The following is a 20,203-nucleotide window of genomic DNA, read 5'->3' as shown; positions in this document are numbered from 1 at the left end:
TATAAACGCCCACACGCCTCCCCGGCTACCTGTATCCGTTCCAGTCTTATCTTATTTAGATACAATACACATGGGTTTCTTTACTGTTACTACTACGCTCCATCTTTCCCTGCTGGCGAAAAACAATCGGAGGATGGAGCCGAAGCCCATGCGCAATACTAACCAGAGGAGGAGTCACCGACTCCCAAAGACTTTCCAAGAGGAAAAACAAACTGCAAACATCGGGGCCCAACACCAGATGGCGATGTATGCACAGTGTATAGATCTGCAGCTCTACATGCCAAGAACAGATGCATACTGGTAAGTAGCATATTCCTTTCACTGCCACTGTAGAGAATGCCACAATAGGGGCTCCACTGTAGAGAATGCCACAATAGGGGCTGCACTGTAGTGAATGCCACAATAGGAGCCACAGTCCACAAGTGGCGTTTAACTATCCATGCCCTGGGGGTACTTCTGTACCATATATTATGGCCTTACAGGAAAGTTTTAAATGAGAAAATCAAGTTTTATGCTAATTGTGACATGTTTTTGGGGTCATCACACATACAATGAGCCCTGGATAGCAGTGTCCTACTGTTGGAGTTCAAGATTACTAGCAGGCAATTTCCAAAACAATAATGAAAAACTGCTGTGACTAGCTAAAAGTGGTCACTTTGCAACACTCACTATATAGTCTTAGAACACTTGCAACATGATTTTGAGTGTCAGATGGATTGAAGCCATGCATTTTTTTTGTTATTTTTTAAACCGTGCTAACGGTGGATTGCCTTTAGTAGTACATGGCCTCTTCCCTTTTAGGGCTATCTGGAGATGCAATTAAGAAACAGTGAATTGCGACATTGTTTACTTCACTCTTGATTTGCCAATGTCAGTAGGATACACCAGTTTAGTCATCTTCACCTATACTGTGGAAAAAGTCACCAATTTAGCGTGTTGCCTCCAGATTTTCTTGACTGAAAACTGCACAATTGGGAAGTAGAAGTGGTCCTGGCAGAATATAATTTTATCAAGGGTGATTGCCACAAAAAGCAGAAGAAACTTGTGTACAATAACGTCTGCACAAAGCAGTATTGCTGATGATGGTTATAAAAAATGGGTTTCTAAAACAACCTCAGCACTCAAAGTATTAATGAAAAGCAGCTTTAGGGTGAAAATATTAGTGTGTAGCTCGAGTTCACCTTCTAGTGTAGGGCACACTAAATAAAGGTTTCGGGTTCGAGGAGACTTGTGATCCTTTCCTGTAACCCACAATTTACAAGATAAAGACTCCACTGTAGATTAATTTTTTCTGCCATCTGATTTTCTGGGGCAGTTGAGATACAGCAAAGTTGTTCGACTCCAAACACTGATTGCCTCCTGTGAGTTATGTTATGTTACTGACAATTAATATAGTGAATACAACTCACTCCGGAAGGAGTATCTCAGCACTTCACGCAACAAAGGTAAGACAGCAGATCAAAAGAGCAAGGTTTTCAGAAGTTTTTAAACCTCCCGAAGACAGCACAATTTCGTTTATGGTGGGGAATACTATTCCAGTGGTGGGGGACTAAGTAAGAGAATGACCGACTGCCAAACCTTGCGGTACAGATATGGCAGGGACTTATTAAGGCTTTATCCTTCGATCTAAAATTTCTGCTAGGGCAGTACTGAGTAAGCTTTGTTTGCAAGTAGGTAGAACTGGTGTGCGGACAGAATATTGAGTAAAAATTATCGAACTGTACAAATATCGAGTAATCAATATCATGGTTCAGAAATATCGACAGCAAGAATATCGTGATCACGAATATCGACTCCTGGTAAGTAATATCGATTTTTTTAATCATATCGAAGTGTTTAATATCGTTTGCAAAAATATAGTTATTAAAAATAGTTTTTTAAATTAATGTTATGTATTTTAGTATACATTTTATATGTATGTGATGTATGTTTTTTGTAAGAATTGCTTGTATTTTTAATATGTGTTAAATTTGTAGTAGTTCATTTGTTTTTTATTTGAATTTTGCGTTTTTAGCTCTGTAGCGGGTTGGGGGTTTATAGTGGAATAGGGTGGAAAGTAATTTATATTAAATTAATTGATTCTTTTTTATTTATTACTATTTGTTTGATTGACATTTTATAGTTTGAAATGTGTAATGTATTATTAATTATTGGTTGTTAATTCATTGTAATTAATTAATTGGTAGTTAATTATTGTAATTGTGTAATTTTAGGTTTGTGTTGTGGTGTAAAGGGTGGGAAGTAATTTATTTCTAAGTGATGAATTATTAATTGTTTGTTAATTAATTTTAAAAAATTGGTAATTATGGTATTTGTGTAATTAATTTTAGATGTGTGTTTTGGGGCTTATAGGGGCACAGGGTGTAAGTAATTTATTTTTTATTATAAATGTTGATCTTAAACTAATAGAAGGTTTATCATGGTAATTGTGTCATTAATTTGTGGTGTGTGTTGTGGTGTTTATAGGAGTAAAGGGTGAGAAGTAATTTGTGTTTAATATATAGTTAATGTTAATTATCTGATATTTATTTTGGGTAATTATTTATTTTATTGTGGTGTTTTTACTTTTAAAGGGGTAAAGGTGGGTATTAAATAAAATTTAATTTCTTTATTATTAGTTATCAATAGTAATAGTTTCTAATGTAAAAATAAGTTTTAGTTGTGTTTTATTATTTTATAGTTTAATGTTGGTGTATGCTGTAGATATTATAGTGTTAAAGTGTGTACAGTCAATGAATGTTCGTTTTTTTTCTTAATATTTTTTAATTGATTAATTATGGAAGTAAATATAATTTAAAATGTTGACGTTTTGGTGTAGTGTTATAGGGTAGGAAATAAAATTAATTCAATTATGTATTAATTTTTTTGTTTGTAAATATTTCCTAGTTTAACATTTGTTTTTAAATGCATTTTATATAATATTTGTAGGTTTGTCTTATATGTAATTAATAGTATATTTTCTTGTTATATATTTAATATATTGTATTTTTCATTTTTTAAATATTGTTTATTTTTAGGATATTTATTTTTAAATATGTATATATTTATAACTGAGTGTCAATAGTAATTTTTACCCCTACGCTAGCCAACACTTTCCCTACTGTTGCACTGATTGGATAGAGAATAGTAATTTTGACCCCCTTTGCTATCCAACACTTTCCCTACTGTTGCTCTCACTGGAGGAGGTATGAAAAAAAAGTCCCCTCCGCTATCCAACACTTATCCTACAGTTGCATTCAGTGGAGTGGGAATAGTAATTTTTACCCCTCCACTATCCAACTCTTTCTCTACGGTTGCACTCTTTGGAGTGGGAACATAAATTTTTACCCCTCCTCTATCCAACACTTTCCCTACTGTTGCTCCCACAGGAGTGGGAATAGTTCATTTTACCCCTCCGTTATCCAACACTATTCCCACTGTTGCACTCACTGGAGTTGGAATAGTAATTTTGACCCCTTTGCTATCCAGCACTTTCCCTACTGTTGCACTCAGTGGAGTGGGAATAGTATTTTTTACCCCACTGCTATCCAACACTCTCCCTACTGTTGCACTCTTTGGAGTGGGAATAGTAATTTTTGCCCCTCCGCTATCCAACACTTTCCCTACTGTTGCACTCACTGGAGTTGGAATAGTACATTTTGTTTCTCTACTATCCAACACTTACCCTACTGTTGCACTCACTGGAGTGGGAATAGTAATTGTAACCCCTTTGCTATCCAACACTTATCCTACAGGAGCATTCAGTGGATTGGGAATAGTAATTTTTACCCCTCCGCTATCCAATACTTTATCTACGGTTGCACTCTTTGGAGCGGGCATAGTAATTTTTGCCCCTCTGCTATTCAACACTTTATCCCACTGTCACACTCACTGATTTTCTTTTTAATGTATTTTAAATCATTAATATATATTCTTATTTTTTATATTATTTTAAACTTTTAACATAAATTAAAAATAATAGTTTTTTAAAGTAAATATATATGTCTAAATTGTTTGTGTTTATTTTTATTACGTTTATTTGTTATGTTTTATTAAAATGTATATTAAATGTATTTTGTCAAAATATATTTTTTAATATATTTAATATATATTATTTTATTTTGTGTTGATATAAAAGTAGATACTTTACATCTATATTTTTCACAACGATATTTTTTAGTCGCCATTTTTGTCCTTACCTGTTTATGTATAGAAGTCGATATTTTTGTTGTTTCAATATTTTTTACTCGATATTTTTAACATCAATGTTTTTTACATCGCTGTCGTCAGTGAACCGGCAGGACCATTGCCTGCAAGAGATTTATGAGTGAGACAGAGAAGCTTAAACAGGCTGCATTTTCAGATCGATAGCCAGTGTAGTGCTCTTAAGGTGGGAGCACAAGGGGAGCCCGGAGGGAGATTGCAGTCCAGGCGTGTTGCAGTGTTTTGAACTACCTGCAATTTAGAAAGAATTTTCTCATTGGCAGCCACCAGAAGAGCATTGCCATAATTCAGCTGACGCATAATTAGTGCTTGAGTCAAAGTTCTCCTTGACCTCAACGGGAGCCACGCGGGAACACCTTTTTGAGCAGGCACATGATACTGAAACAGGTGTCAGAGATGGCAGTAACCCGTTCTTTCATAGAATGATTGTAATCCACTAGAAAGCCACGGTTATTGACTACCCTTCTGGGGAATGGAGCTGGCCCCAGTTCGGATGGCCACCAGTCTTCAGACCAAAGGACCTGTGCCTTACCGAACTGCAGCATTTCTGTCTTGTCTCCATTCAGTTGTAGACAGTTGAGTCATGCATGTGGCTACCTTCCTCATACTGTCAATACACCTAATTTTAGCAGTTTCTGGGTCTTGGGTAGAACTTAAGTAGGAACCCTGAGTGACCCCTTTATCCATGGTCATGGTTTGAGATTTAAAAGGTTATACTAAGATCGCTTGGGCTCTGTACCCTAAAAATCTTTCAACCAGTCTAAGGTCTTTCCATATACACCTATCTCATAAAGTCTCTGAAGAAGGATGGAATGTGAGACTGTATTGAAGGCATCTTACAGATAGAGTAGTACCAGCATAGTAGAAGTACCAGCATCCAACAATAGTCTGATGGAATCAACTACTGCCACTCCGTACTGTGAAAAGTTGTTAAACCAGAGTGTGTGGGGTTAGTAAGTGGTGGTCCTCCTAATGTTTAGAAAGGGGATTATTAATTAGACCCTCCAGAACCTTGCCAAGAAGGGGAAGGAGCGATATGTACCATTAATTCACAAGTTCATTGGGATCAGCATTACCTGCAGAAGACACTGCTCGATAACTGCTTTGGAATTGAACTAAATCAGAGGCTGTTTTCAGGCTAGGACTTATGAGTATGACTCTTTTTACAGAGAAAACAACCTTTCCGTTTTTACTTAAGTGGGACAACAAGATCCCTTACTCAGACCCCCCCATAGGATCCTTTACATTTGCTTACCCAGGCACCATGAGGAATGGAAGTGTTCAGCCAGTCACCTTTTTAAAAACAAGAAAACCATCCACAATTATAGGAAACGCCAGTGGGTGCACTATAAAATGCAGTCCCCAGTATTAGCCAAGCAATTGACTGAGCCCAGCATCAAGGACAATCAGTCTTGAGGGCCCCAGCAAAATCTACAGTCAGGACACAGACTCCACTTAAAGCAGCCACACCCTCTGAGGATTTTCCCTCCCTTATGCATGCTTCATAGGAGCCTTGGCTCCTGGGCAAGCATCTATCGCGAACAAACTGGGCTACGGTCCCTAAACTGTGCAAAAAAGGCCCCAACAGCTGGTGATGACCACTGTCTTTGAGCCCACTTGGTATTGACAGTCCACCTCACTTGGAAGAAGCCCCAAGCCTCTACCTTGGCCTCAAGACACTGAAACATCTCCTTCGGCACTGAAATAAATTCTTTTTCGAAGCAGGTATCGACACCTGCTTTGATGTCGAGTGAGTTGGTACCCCCACTGTAACTGTCTGAACAGCCTGATGTCAGGAAGAGGAAAAATATACATTCACCCTCGCTCAATTAGATGCATGCATGGCTCCCATAAAAAGAGCCTGGGCCAGCACAAAGTGAAGGGGAAAAAAAAGTTCACATTTGACAAGGCCATATCAAAGGAATTTTAAATGTTCCCTTTCGCTTGAAAAAAAAAAAAAAAGTAAAAGAAGGTTGCAACACCAGCTCTGTACGCCTCTTTTGCCTTCATCATAAGCACCAACACTCACTCACTCACTTTGATCACAAGCATGAGCTACAGCTCCATTATCCCTACGATGAGCCTGCTTCAACAGATTATGGAGATGACCCTCTGCACAACTACACTGTAATCTTTAAAAACATTACCAGTGAAGGATTCCCTGCTGAATGACACAACGGCATATCTTGCTGTCATCCAGAGGGCTGAATATCACCATAAGGTGAAGCTGCATGGTAGAAACAGTTCACTTCTTGCCCGTGCTGAACAGCTTGACTAATGTATGGGGCAAATTTCAAAGTTCCCACGAAAACAAAGGTTGGAGCCCCTAAGTTCGAGAAGAAGCACAAGATGGCGCCACAGGACCCCTCGTAAGAAGACATGTACGACTTGACTCAAGTTTGAACTGTGCTCATTTGTGTATTGAAAGCAAGTGGAGTTCCTTGAGGTGCGCTGTGTTGTTCATGAGGCGGTAGAGATTGAGAGTGAGTAAGAAAGACAGCTTTTTTTAAAGAAAGAACAAGTATTGGCAACTAGGGGACCCGTTTGCCTCACTACCAAGTGTGTTATTTCTTATTATATTGAGCAACTGTTGCCCACCTCTAATGGCTTGTTGCCAAATATTCCATTAATTAACCACATCTACACACATTTGAGAGGCAACATTACAAAAGAAACATGAGTAGAGTCAAAGTGACAAACATTCAGTCGAAATAGATAAACAAAGAGGTCCTTCCGTTGATTGTTATGTTATGTTAGGAACATTTGTAGTGCGCACAGCTGCCCCAGCTAAGGGGCGTCCTGGCGCATGACAAGGTAATTTATTATTTATTTATTTATTGGGCTTATTGAGCGCGACAGCTACCCAAAAAGGGTTTCCCGGCGCTATAGAACACTGGAGCAAAAGAATGAAGGCAGGAGAAGGTCATAAGAAAGAGACCGGAGCATGTTACTGGTTGAAAAGCCAGGTCTTAATGGCTTTGCGGAAATGAATGTAGCGGGTTTCCAAACGGAGAGATTGTGGGAGGGAGTTCCAAAGCTTAGGGCCTAAAAGGGAGAAAGATCTTCCTCCCATCCTTACTCGAGAGATTTGGGAACACAGAAAAGGCCTTGAGTGGAAGACCTCAGGCAGCGAGCAGGCATGTAAGTGTGCACTAGGGTTTGGAGGTATCTAGGGGCATTGCCCCATCTTATTCTATGCATGAGGCTGAGAGCTTTGAATTTGACCCTATTTATAACTTTTAGCCAATGAAGCGCCTTAAGGTGACCGGACATGTGTTCCCTCCTACTGCATTTGCATAGCAGTCTGGCTGCAGCATTTTGAACCAGCTGGAGACGTCGCATGACTGCCTGTGTTACCCCCAGGTAAAGAACATTGCCGTAGTCTAAGCGGGAGGTGATAAGGGCGTTAACCACAGACTTTTGTGTGTCGTCTGGGAGCATCCAAATGATTTTTCTAAGCCATCTCAGAATTGTAAAACAGGTGGCTGTGAGATTGTTAACTTGTGGCTCCATAGTGAGGCCATTGTCAATGGTAATTCCAAGATTACGGACTTGTCGCGACGGGGTTGGTAGTGGGCCCATTTCAGATGGCCAGTGTCTGGAGTTCCAGAGGTTTTGGTTAGGACCCACTATTAGAACCTCTGTTTTGCTGCCGTTGAGTTTAAGCATATTAGTGCTCATCCAGGTGGCGATGTTCCTAAGGCCTGTCTGCAGGAGGGAGGGGGAATCCTTGTCACAATTAGATAGGGAAAATATAATTTGTGAGTCATCGGCGTATGTGAACATTTTGAGACCAGCTGCTTCAGCAATCTGGGCGAGCGGTGTTACATAAAGGTTAAAAAGCAGGGGACTCAACACAGCTAACACTGAGCATGGAAACAGAGAAAAGGGCGCAGCTAGTAAGAGGGAAAAAATTAAAACAGGAAGGTTTTTATGGCTTTACGGAACAAAAGAAGGTCTTCCATCGAGCGAATCTCAATCGGAAGAGAGTTCCAAAGCACTGCTGCTTTTACCCGGAAGGACCGGCCACCAGCTCGGCTGAGCTTAAACCTCGGGACCACAGCGAGCGCTTGGCCCAGTGATCTCAAAGAGCGGGTCGGAACATAGCAAGACAAGAGATTCGAGAGGATCTGGGGGGCTGATCCCTTCAAGATCTTAAAAGCCAGACATAAAACTTTCAAATGAATTCTTGTCTTAACCGGCAGCCAATGCAAAGATCGAAGGGTACTAGAGACAGAGCAGAACCTGGGCAAGCCAACTATGGCTGTTTGAATCATTATTCGAAATCTTTTGTCAGCATTAAAGTTGTACGCAGCCAACGTGTTTTTCCCGGTTATAGGCTTCCTCAGGCCGAAGAAATCCCGTGTTGTCTTCAGACACGTACTACAGGGCTCAAACATACTGTGGAATGACTCAAACCGTATCTGTTGGTTGTACGTATAAATTCTTAATACCAGTTCAGGGTCACCATGTATGTTTAATTGACTTGTGTGTCAATTGGCATAGCCTAACAAGTATATGGTACTAGGGGTACCCAGGGCCTGTAAGTTAGGACCCCCCACCCTCCCCCCCCCAGGGAGTGCCTCACTTTTTGTACAACCCTGAGTAGGACAAGGTAAAACGTGTCTTAACCTTCCACTGCAGATTGGAAGGGCAGTTTAAAACTGCTAACTCAACTTTTCCATTCAAGGTAATGGCAAAGTCCAGACCTCCCTTTTTAATGTTAGTAAGTCACTCCTATGGCAGGCCTAACTAGCCCTAAGACAGAGTTCTGTATATTGAAATGTGGAACATGTACGTTTGCATGTTCCAGCAGTGAAAACCCTAAAATGTAGTGTTTGAGGCATGTGAGCTGTAGATCACATGCTTTGCATACTCCTGCTATCTAGTGTTGGGTCCAGATGTTTGCCGTTTGTTTTTCTTCGAAGAAGTCTTTTCCAGTCACGAGGTAGGTGACTCCTTCTTTTGGTGATATTGTGCATAGGCATCAACTCCATTGTTAGATTGTTTTTTTCCCACATCAGGTTTGGACGTGGCAAACTTCTGGCGCATCTCTAACACGCAAGCACTGCTCGCAAGGTTTGAGAGAGCGCATTGGAACAAGATGGAGTAATTGCTCCAATTTCTGCCTGATAAACATAAATCTAAAGCGCAAGACCTAGTGCAGGAGGGACAGCTCATTTCAAATAATGCAGTCAGGTGCTCCTTAGATGCTGCAGACACTGCTGCTAGAGCTGTAAACACCAGCGTCCTTTAAAGAAGGCACGCCTGGCTACGTATCTCAGGTTTCAAACCTGAGGTTCAGACTTCCATACGGAACACACTCTTTGACAAAGAACACCTCTTTGGCCCGGTGGTAGATTCCTCAGTTGAATAAATGAAGGAGGACACTGAAGTGGCCAAATCCATGGGAGCCCTTCAACTAACACAAGCATGTGGTTCCTTTCGGCGCTCCTTCTACCGCGTAGGGTCCAAAAATACCTCCTCCGAGACCACCACCAAGTACAAGGGCAACAACCAACCCTCCGCCTCTAAAGGTTACTTCACAGGGGGTTACAGAGGCAAAAACGGCAAGGGTAGAGGTAGAGGTTCAAATACACGCACCTCCATCTCCAACACAAAGCAGTGACTTCACTACACTTCCCCCATATCATTAAACACCTGTTGGGGGGTGACTTTCAGATTTTCTACCCGTCTGGCAGTCCATAACAGACAAGTAGATACTTGAAATTATCCGTTTTGGTTCCTGCCTGAAGTTCACCAACAATCCTCCAAACATTCCCCCAAGGTCATACAAACACTCACCGGATCACCTTCACCTCTTCAAATAAGAGGTTCAGTCTCTCCTTCTCAAAAGGGCTATAGAGCCAGTACCACCACAACACCACGGGTCGGGCGTGTACTCTTTTTACTTTCTAATACCCAAAAAAGACAGTTCTCTCAGACCAATAATGGACCTCAGAGAACTAAATCAGTCAGACCATTTTCACATGGTAACACTTCAACAAGTACTACCACTTCTGCAAAAGATCAACTTTCTGTACACTCTAGACTTAAAGGGCGCCTATTTCCATATTCCAATCCATCCCGCTCATCGCAAATTTCTCAGATTTGTGATAGCGGGGCAACATTACCAGTTCAAGGTACTCCCGTTCGGAGTCACCACTGCCCCCAGAGTCTTCACAAAGTGTCTGGCGGCAGTTGCTGCTCACCTGAGAAGACAACACATCCATGTCTTCCCCTACATGGATGACTGGCTCATCAAAGCCAGTACGTATCCAAGATGTCTCCATCACAGTCACAGAACAATCAGTTACCACATCAACTGGGGTTCACAGTCAATGTGCTAAAATCACATCTCCAGCCTGCCAATACTCAAAACTACCTAGGAGCCACCCTAAATTCTTAAAAGGCTCTAGCGTTTCCCAACGCAGCCACAATTCGCTACATTCAGGCTTTAGTTCTCCAGTTTCAATTCAATTACTCGTGTCCAGCTTGGGTGTATATGCAACTACTGGGAATGATGGCATCTTGCATCATGATCGGTCCCCATGCCAGGCTGCACAATCGTCCCCTTCAGGATTGCTTAGCAAGTCAGTGGAACCAATCACAGGGTCTGTTAACCGATCTACTGGCACATGCATCAACAATGCCATTTGCGATTCCTTAATAGCGAAAAATAAGGATTCGCTAATAAGGAATAGCAAAAGGGTATGCATGTAGAAATCGCTTACAAAATAGCGATTTCTAAACATTCCTTAATTGCTACTCGCAAATTGCGAGTCGCAATTAAGGAATACCTCCCCATTGATTCCTATGGGCCTAGAGGCCCATAGGAATGAATGGGAGGACTTTCTCAATTTGCTAATCTCAATTAGAGAATCGCAAATTGCTCATGCTATTTCAAGGGTGCCAGGGCATCAAAAAGGACACCCTGTTGCACCCCTGAAATCTGCATATGAATACATCTTGCACACACACATGCCCCAAGGGCATGTGTGTGTGTAAAATGGAACTTAGAAAAATGCTCCCCCTATTAGCGAAATCGCTAATTTGTAAACTTTCATGCATTGCATTTAAGGAATCTCAATTTGGGATTCCTTAAATGCAATCGCAATTTAAGGAATCGCTATTTAGAGATTCCTTAAATAGCGATTTTTGCATTTGGGATGATGCATCCCAAATGCAAAAATACCGGTCGCAAAGGGGCAGATTCTGCTAATCTGCCCGTTTGCGAGCAGGTTTCTCGTTGATGCATGTGGCCCATAGTGTTGGTAAGCGGCTGTACTCCTCGCTCTCTGCAGTGGTGGAACACACACAATTTATCAAAAGGACTGCCTTTCATAGACCCGGCTCCACAGACAGTACTAACAGCGTACATGTCTTTCACTGGCTGGGGAGCTGATCTTCAGCATCACACAGTGAAAGGCCTATGGAGAGAAAAGCAAAGGTTGCTCCACATCAACCATCTAGAGCTGCTTGCAATCTTTCTAGCTCTCAAGGCATTTCAAACACACCTGGTTGGCAAGGCAGTCTTGGTTCGTACAGACAACATGACAACCATGTATTACATACAAAAACAGGGGGGGGGGGACACACACACACTATGCAACTGTCCCACTAATCCCAAGACATCTGGAGGTGGGCTATTCACCACAAAATCTATCTCCTAGTGGAACACCTCCCAGGAGTGAACAACCAGACTGCAGACCTCCTCAGCAGACAGATGCAGCAAATTTACAAATGGAAACTTCACCCTCAGGTTCTCCTTCCACACTTCCAAAGTTGGGGAGTCCCTCAGATAAAGCTGTTTGCCACACACCAAAGCGCAAAATGCCAAAGCTTCGCCTCCAGGTACCCACACCCGCTCTCCAAGGGCAATGCACTATGGATGAACTGGTCAAGAATATTTGCCTATGCTTTTCCGCCTCTCCCACTCATTCCATCAGTGGTTCGGAAGCTCAAGCAAACATCCCTCACACTGATCCTAGTAGCTCCCACATGGGCCTGCCAACCATGGTTCACAACCCTGCTGAAGCTGTCTCTGGTCCCGCATCAAAAGATGCACCTAACATCCAGTCTCCTCATACAGAGCCATGGCGAAATCAGACACCCAGATCTCAAACAACTGAACCTCGCGATCTGGCTCCTGAAGTCATAGAGTTTGGTTACCTGCACCTTCCACCAGACTGCATAAACATCATCAGGGAGGCCAAAAGGCCTAACACAAGAGCCGGCTACGCAGCTAAATGGAAACGCTTTGTTATGTAATGCAATAACAATCACATCAACCCTCTTGATGCTTCCATACAAAATATCATCTGCTACACTTGCAGCAGTCACCATTGTCTTACACCTCTATCAGGCTACATCTCACAATAGCTGCGTATCTACAAAATAGGTGCCTGTAATTAAAGCTTTCATGGAAGGACTTAAGAGTCTTACCACCAAGACTTCCACCTGACCCAGTATGGAATCTTAACATAGTCCTCACAAGAATAATGGGGCCACCTTTTGATCCCATGTATAAATGCGAGCCACAGTTTCTCACTATGAAAAGCGCTTTCATCATTACTATCACTTCACTGAGGAGAGTTGGTGAACTACAGGTACTAACCATAGAAGAACCTTTTTTCCAACTGCATAGAGACAAAGTGGTTCTTTGTACAAACCCCAAATTTCTACCTAAGGTAGTATCTGCATTTCACATAAATCAGTCGGTAGAATTGCCTGTATTCTTCCCTCAACCTGATTCTGTTGCAGAAAGAGCACTACACATTTCAAATGTCAAAAAGCACTTTTATATTACATCAAAAGAACAAAATAATTTCTTAACACCAAAACACTGTTTGTTGCTTTTACACCACCACACAAGGGCAATCCGGTCTCCAAATTAGGTATTGCAAGGTGGATTGTTAAATGCATTAAAACTTGTTATGCAAAAGCTAAAAGAACTCTAACTGTACCCCCTAGAGCGCATTCCACTCGCAAGTTAGGGGCTTCCCATAGTTGACATTTGCAAAGCTGCAACACGGTCTACACTGCACACATTCACCAAACACTATTGTGTAGATGTGTTAGCGAGACAAGCTAATGTGGGCCAAGCAGTACTTCAAACACTATTTCAGACAACTCCAGCAACTACAGGTTAGCCACCGCTTTGGGAGAATACTGCTATATAGTCTATGCAAAGCATGTGATCTACAGCTCACATGCCTCGAAAGGATAATGTTACTTACTCAGTAAGCAACTGTTCTTGACATGGATAGCTGTAGATTCACATGTGCCCACCCTCCTCCCTGGGTACCTGTAGCTGCTGCAGTTCTCTATCTTAGTATACATACATACATACATACGCATGGACATCTCTATTCTTCACTACTAACTCCATTCTTACCCTCTGCGGGAAAACAATCTAACAATGAAGTTGATGCCCATGTGCACTATCACCGCAAGGAGAAGTCCCCTAGCTCGTGACTGGAAAAGACTTCTTCGAAGAAAACCAAACTGCAAACATCCGGACCCAACACTAGATAACAGGAGTATGCAAAGCACGTGAATCTACTGCTATACATGCCAAGAACAGAGGCTTACTGGGTAAGTAACATTATCCTTTTACTGTGGAAAGGCTAGTTGCACCATTGGCCAGTACAGAGTTTCAGGCTGGAAACCCAACCCTGCTAACTTCTCAATGGAACTACTAAGGTTGGTACTGTTAGGTAATAAAAGAATCAGTACATTACATCCAGTTTAATGGTTAGATCGAATTTAATGTCACTGGTGGGCAAAGTACACCTTCAGAAGTTGCCACTTTAGTTGCCCACGGTTTCAGTGATGTGTGTGGGGCCTGTCCTGCAGGCACTTTCTGCCCTCGTGGGGAGACATGCTAACAACTCCCAGGAAAGGACACACTAGGGGCCTGCAAGCGAGAGCAGTGTTACCTCCCTCTTGCATGAAGCCACGCGGCTGTTAGCCCAAAAGCTGAGCTTCAAAGGAGAAGTCACTTTTGAAGGACAAATAGGTAACACTTGGCAGAGGGGCTGCCCTATTGCTTAGGTATACAGGCTTGCACTGGGGACAGGAGAGTAGATGCCAATTGTCAAACCGTTTTTTCCAGGGGCATGAAGCTCCTTGGTAGCTACACCTCTGAGGGTGGGTAAGGGAGCTCTGAGTGTCAAGAGAGTGGTCTCGCTATCTTGGGAGTGGGCAGAATGGTTCATCCTGGGATAGCCAAATGCCACACTTCCCAGGAAGTGGTCACCAGGAGGAGGGAACTTGGTAGCCCGTTGGCTTCCAACCGCACCCTACCCTGAGGCTATTTTCTGAAGATAAATAGGGCTGTCCTGGCACCCAGAACTTGGATCTCGACCGACTCAGAAGGGCTGCCCTTCTGCACTCAGTGACCAGCAAGGAAACATGGCACCGATGAGAACTGCACCTGGTGTCTAGCGAAGAGAGGAACTGTTTCTGCCGTATCCTGCTCAAAGAGTAGTCGTCTCTAGAGCCAAGTCAAGCCAAGAGATCTCCAAGGGCCATTTGACTGGCCTGTTCGCAGCACAGGGACACAACAGCAGAAGAAGCCTGCTGGGGCAAGTTGGTACCCCATAGTCTTTAAGTCGCTGCCATAACCACAGTGCAGCACAAAGGACCAAGACCCGACGCACAGAGTTGCACTTGAGTTTGCTAATCTCGTGAGTTCTTTCGGAAAGTTGCTGTGACCCTCAGAATGAAAGTTATCGACCCAGGAAGGATGGACCTGTGACAGCAACAATGTGTGACTGAACTTTAGCCCGATTGGAGAGGGCTTAGTGAGACGTCGACCCTTCTACCAGGGTACCCTCACCATCTTCGTGGACCAAGGAATCCCTGCAGGAAGACCCCCCATCGACCGCTTTGTATGCACAGCATCCTTAGAGCTTCTTCAGCAATCTTCATCTCTTGCATCAGGACCATTCCATAGGAATCTATTGCAACGCTGATAAAGGGCCTGGCACTGTTGAAGCAGGACTCGAAAAATCATAAAACTGTTACTAAACCTGCAGTTCTAGTGACAATAATAATCTACCCACCCTAACTGTAATGTACTTGCCCCGTGAACTGGTTTCAAATTGTGTGATCCTTGGAAAATATTTTGTCTTATGAAGCCAGCTTTTTATTAATTATCACATAAGAGAGCACCTTCAAATATGCAAGTTCACTATTTCTGCTGTACAAAAAACTATTTTTTATTTACTAGACTAAATGTTTGCTCCATATATAACAAGAATTGAGCCCATATATAGGGTACACATGATTCCTGGCTTGCCTCTTACTTCACCAATAGCTTTGTCATCTGGGCAGCAGCAGTAATAATTCCCAGTTAATGTTTAAAAACTTACTTTTCATAAATATCATTACCAAAGCATGATGCGATAGTGCATTGTCATTTACAGATAACTTTACTGCTATCATGTAGTTTTACAGATAATAGCGCATAAACAATTTTTGGAAATTGGGTTTCAGCAAAAATTTAAAAAAATTGCACATCCCCAAGTAAAGTTTTCTCATTTGTTTTGATCCCATAAAATATTTTTTCACTACAGCATTACAAAAATGGGTCTTCATAACTAGTGAAATATATTTGAAATGTTTGAACTGTTCACTTAGCTTTTTCATTGTTTCATTTAACATGTTTAGCACAGTTGAATTGTCACACAGTTCACTTTACATAATCCTCTCAATTAAATCACAGACAGAAAAGTAAATGTAATAAGATCAGCTCATGATTTATCATGTCTGATTTGGGGCTTCAAAGTTGCTATATATTGAGGTTATCGTGCTACAGAAGAATTAAGAGAGTTTGTTGCAGAGAATTTGAGTGGGTGAAGCTGTTGGCGGTGACTGCTGGAGAGATGAAATCTTACACGGTGGCGAAAGTCTCTATGCTGCTGTTGAGGTTGGCTTTGATACGGACTATCATCGTGGTGCATTTGGTGGTCTGGATCAGTTAGTGGTAGCGTCTCAGTGCACATTTGAAGGTGTCTTTGTTGTCATGGCTCATTCTCCATTTGCGCTCCTGGTGTTTGCAATAGTGTTTTGTCATCCTGAGTCTCTGGGTACCCACTTGCTTGAGGTTTGGATCTTGTGTCTTTGCTGTGTTTGAGGGGTACCAGAATATCTGTGCAGGTGGTGAGCCAGTTGATGGCTTTAGGTTGGTTTCTGCTATATTTGGGTCACTGTGTCGACAGTATGTAGGACCAGTCTTCCTCTGGGATTTTGTTCCAGTTGCAGCAGGCAGGTCTGGTGGTCATGTATCTGCATTGGTGGGGGACAAGAATGCTAAACTTGACAAAGGCATGGGCTCTCCAGTTGATCAGTGTAGGCTTGTCAAATGAGATACTGTCAAGCGTGTTAAAGGTAGGGTCTAGGAAGTGTCAGGTGTTGTGGATTCTTTCATGTGCTGGATGAGGCAAAGGTTCCCTAGGTCTTCCAGTAGTGCGATCATGTTCGGGTCTGTGCGGTCTTCTATGTGAAAGTTGGGGTCTCTCAGGAGGATGAAGGTGTTGGAGTGAAGGATGAGGGGAGCGGCAAAGTCTACAATGATTTGGCAAAGTTGATGCATGGTCCTAGTGGTTTGTAGTTGAGGCAGCCCCTCAAGCTGGAGTTGACTGTGATGTGAAGTTTGAACAACAGGTGTCCCTTGTGGTTAATGGCTGGGTCCGTGGAGATGGCGATGCTAATGGCATGCTTGAAGATGATTGCACCGAGTTCTCCAGGCTTGTGCTGTCTCTCTTACGTGGTGATGTTGTGGCTGAAGGTATAGATTTGGTGGTTTCCGGTCTGATGCTGGGTACAGGCAGGTTTACATGAGGAACAGTAAGTAGTTCCTGTGCGTGGTGATGCAGAAGATCCCAGATCTCCTATGCTTGTTTGATGAGAGAGTGAGTGTTGTGTGGTGAGTGGGTGGTGAGTGTGGGTGTGAGAGGCTGGTATTGGGTACTGTTGGTGTGTGCCTGGTGGGCAGTGAGTGTGTAGGGAGTGTGACAAAGTGCCTCTTTTGACATAGTTACTGCAATAAAAAGTTCCCTCTTTTTGCATAGTTGCCACCACTTTTTGCCAAACTATTGATGTACTTTGAGTGTGCCCTCGGTTCCTGCCAGCCAGGTACCCAGGGCCTATATTCTTTCCCTAAACTACATTAAAATATAACCCAGTTGGCACTCTTTGGCCACGTCAGTCCCTTGTTAATGGTACCATATGTACCAAGGGCGCTGTGTCCTAAGGGCTGCAGCACTTATTGTGCCACCCTTAGAGGCCCTGTACCTTTACACACACACACACATACACTGCCATTGCACGCTGGGTGTTTTGGTGCTGAACAAAGTGAAGAGTCGCCATGACACCCCCCCCCCCGTGTGCTATGCCTACATCCTCAGTGTGTATTGGACTAACATAAAGATTTAGGTCCCCTTGTAAAGAGAGTATCTAAAGGGAATCTTGACTGTCACAGGATGCCTACTTGTATAATTGTGGATCAGAAGAGTGGGTATGCTACTCCACACATACTGACAGCATATTTGGAGGACAAATATTAACACTTTAGGCAGGAGGGTTTGTGGTATGCAATATACTTGCACGGCTAGTTTGAGTGCGAGGCAAAAGCAGCCAACTTTCTGTGGTGCCGCAAACAATGAGCACCAGACTAGGACACTAAAATGAGACTACATCTATGATGTAAAAAAATCCTTCTTTTTATTGAGGTTCTGGAGGTTTGTATATAGTGGGCTTTTATTGCAATTGATTTATAGTAGGTTGATGCTGGAGATTTGGATGCTAAACATGAGGGAGCTACAAAAGGCTGTAGGGCTTGTATTTATTTAAAAGCTGTTTGCGGATTTAGAGGCTTTCTCAGATATGGCTGATCTGCTATTCATATACATATCGGGAGGTACTGTTGAACAAACCGAGGCGAGTGAATATTGATTGTATTATATCTTTTTGTAGTAGGAAGCTACGGAGGTTGCTGTTGGGTGGATCAGACAACCATTGCCCAGATAATGTAGCATATGTTGTAATCTGTGAATTTATTTTACATTTCTCAAATCCATTATTGTAGAAAACAACATCAGTGCGGTCTCATGCAGACCTGAAGAAACTTCCTCTAGAAGTGACCACCCGGCCAGCAACAGAGGTGAGTGGCTGAATTCTTGTTGAATTGCTGTTTCCTAAATGTTAACATCAACTGCATGTAAGAAGCAACTGCTTTCTCATCTCTTCTATAGAGTCCTCCTCCTCCTCCACAACCACCAACACCACCACCACCACCACCACCACCACCGACCAGAACATCACGGCCACGATCTCCACCTTTACCTGCTGTCCTAAAACGCACCCCTATTAGGACCCCTCCCCCGAAAACCAGCACTGTGACGAAAAAAGTTGTGCCTCCTCGTCAGACTGGGAACTCTTTTAAGCTGTCAAGTGTTCTGCCAAGGGAGGCAGCAAGCGCATCCAGGACCCAGCCCCGTACCGCGTCTACTGCAAAAGTGAACAGCACTGCCACTGCAACACCTTCCAGAGCTGCGCCCATCCCGAAATCAACACCGATCACTCCACAAAACACCAGGCGTGAAGCTAACACACCCAAAATTCCGAAAACCTTGTTGTCGAAAAAACCAACACCAGTCAAGACACCCCAGGTGAGATCCACAGGTTCTGCAGCATACTCACTGACGAAACGCTGGATAGAATACACTGTTAACATGATATTGAACAAGGTATTGGACGGCAGGGCTATTTCTTGGGTTTAACAGCTCCGACAGGCTCGCTCCTGACATTGCAAGGCATTTCTTCGTTGTACACCAGACATTGGTGCATCGTTATAGTTGGGTTGTAGTATTCAACAGGTATTAAACTAAACAATGTGTTATTCCCAAGGTTTCATGTAAATAGATCTGCCCCTCTCCATGCTGTAGTTGTAAAGGTCATAGAAGCAGAATGTTCTCCAGGATTTAACTAATCTCGACAAACCATCATAGACTCCATGCCATCAGGTTACATCAGTGTTGCATGTCTTGGACAGCAGAGCTGTCTTAAAGTTACAGTGCTTTCATCGTGCTTCCTTTTAAACCATTGCTTTGGATGTGATCTATTAAGCTATTCATTCACTTGCAGAATCAGTTGAATACACATCGGCAAGGAAATAACTTAATCTTCTTCCATTGTTCCATCCCCTAATTGATCTGGCCTGTGTCAGGAAGTATGCTGTCAGCAGCATATTTCCTCACAGCTTTGTGCTGTGGGTTGAACTATGCATAGTTAGATACACCAGGGAATCCTCTATTACTCCATTTCCAAACACTTAAAGACCTGCTGATGAATTACCCATTATTTATGCACTGTCCGCAATTTGCTGTGCCTCCTAATCCCTCATTTCTCAAAGCATGTGCTTTGTGACCACTGTTTTGCTTTGTCCACCATTTATTTACCCCTACCATTCTGCAGAGAGCTCTGAGGTATCACACATTGTCTCATCCAGTCTGCATGCGTTGTTTAGGCTATGGAGTGTTCTCGTTCATGCAGCCGAATTCTCATTCTAAGGCACTTTTGAATGGAGCTTTATTTGCCAGGTGCCCTATAATAGGAAGACTGAGCATTTGTTACCATCTAGAAGGTTCTACTAGATCCTGCTCTTGAGAGGTCTTAGGCCCCACACAGAGTGACCTCCACGTTTCTGGCCACTAGCACCCTTTACCTCCTGTCACAAATAAGCTTTGTTCAGTGGCGTTAAGATCCTCAACCTGTTTGAAGTCTTTGAGCGTTTCTCCAGGTTTTGTGTGCCTTCCCTTTGAAGAGGTGAGAGTAGTTATTCTACCAGGTGTCACTGAGGAAGAACTTGTTGCTTTCACTTGCATCACTGAGTTTAATTTATTTATGTAACAGAAAGTAACGATTTCAGCATGATTACATATGCCAAAGTAAATATATATATATATATCCTGACTGTTGACTCCAATGTCAG

The 20,203-nt window shown here is 42.7% G+C and overlaps 1 protein-coding gene across 5 annotated transcripts in view; it reads left to right on the top strand.

The window, feature by feature from the left end:
• Positions 1–20,203, top strand: part of MORC2 (MORC family CW-type zinc finger 2) — a 403,660-nt gene that overhangs the window by 259,904 nt on the left and 123,553 nt on the right. For all 5 annotated transcript variants that reach the window (XM_085634756.1, XM_085634754.1, XM_085634755.1 and 2 more), the window contains 2 exons: positions 18,299–18,373; positions 18,465–18,881. In XM_085634756.1, coding sequence (XP_085490882.1) covers positions 18,299–18,373; positions 18,465–18,881 — 492 coding nt within the window. The remainder of the gene's footprint in view (positions 1–18,298; positions 18,374–18,464; positions 18,882–20,203) is intronic.

This window comes from Triturus cristatus, chromosome 11, assembly GCF_964204655.1.
Source record: "Triturus cristatus chromosome 11, aTriCri1.1, whole genome shotgun sequence".
Lineage (NCBI taxonomy): Eukaryota > Metazoa > Chordata > Amphibia > Caudata > Salamandridae > Triturus > Triturus cristatus.
The sequence above is the reverse complement of the archived record's forward strand: the minus strand, read 5'-3'. Positions and strand labels throughout refer to the sequence as shown.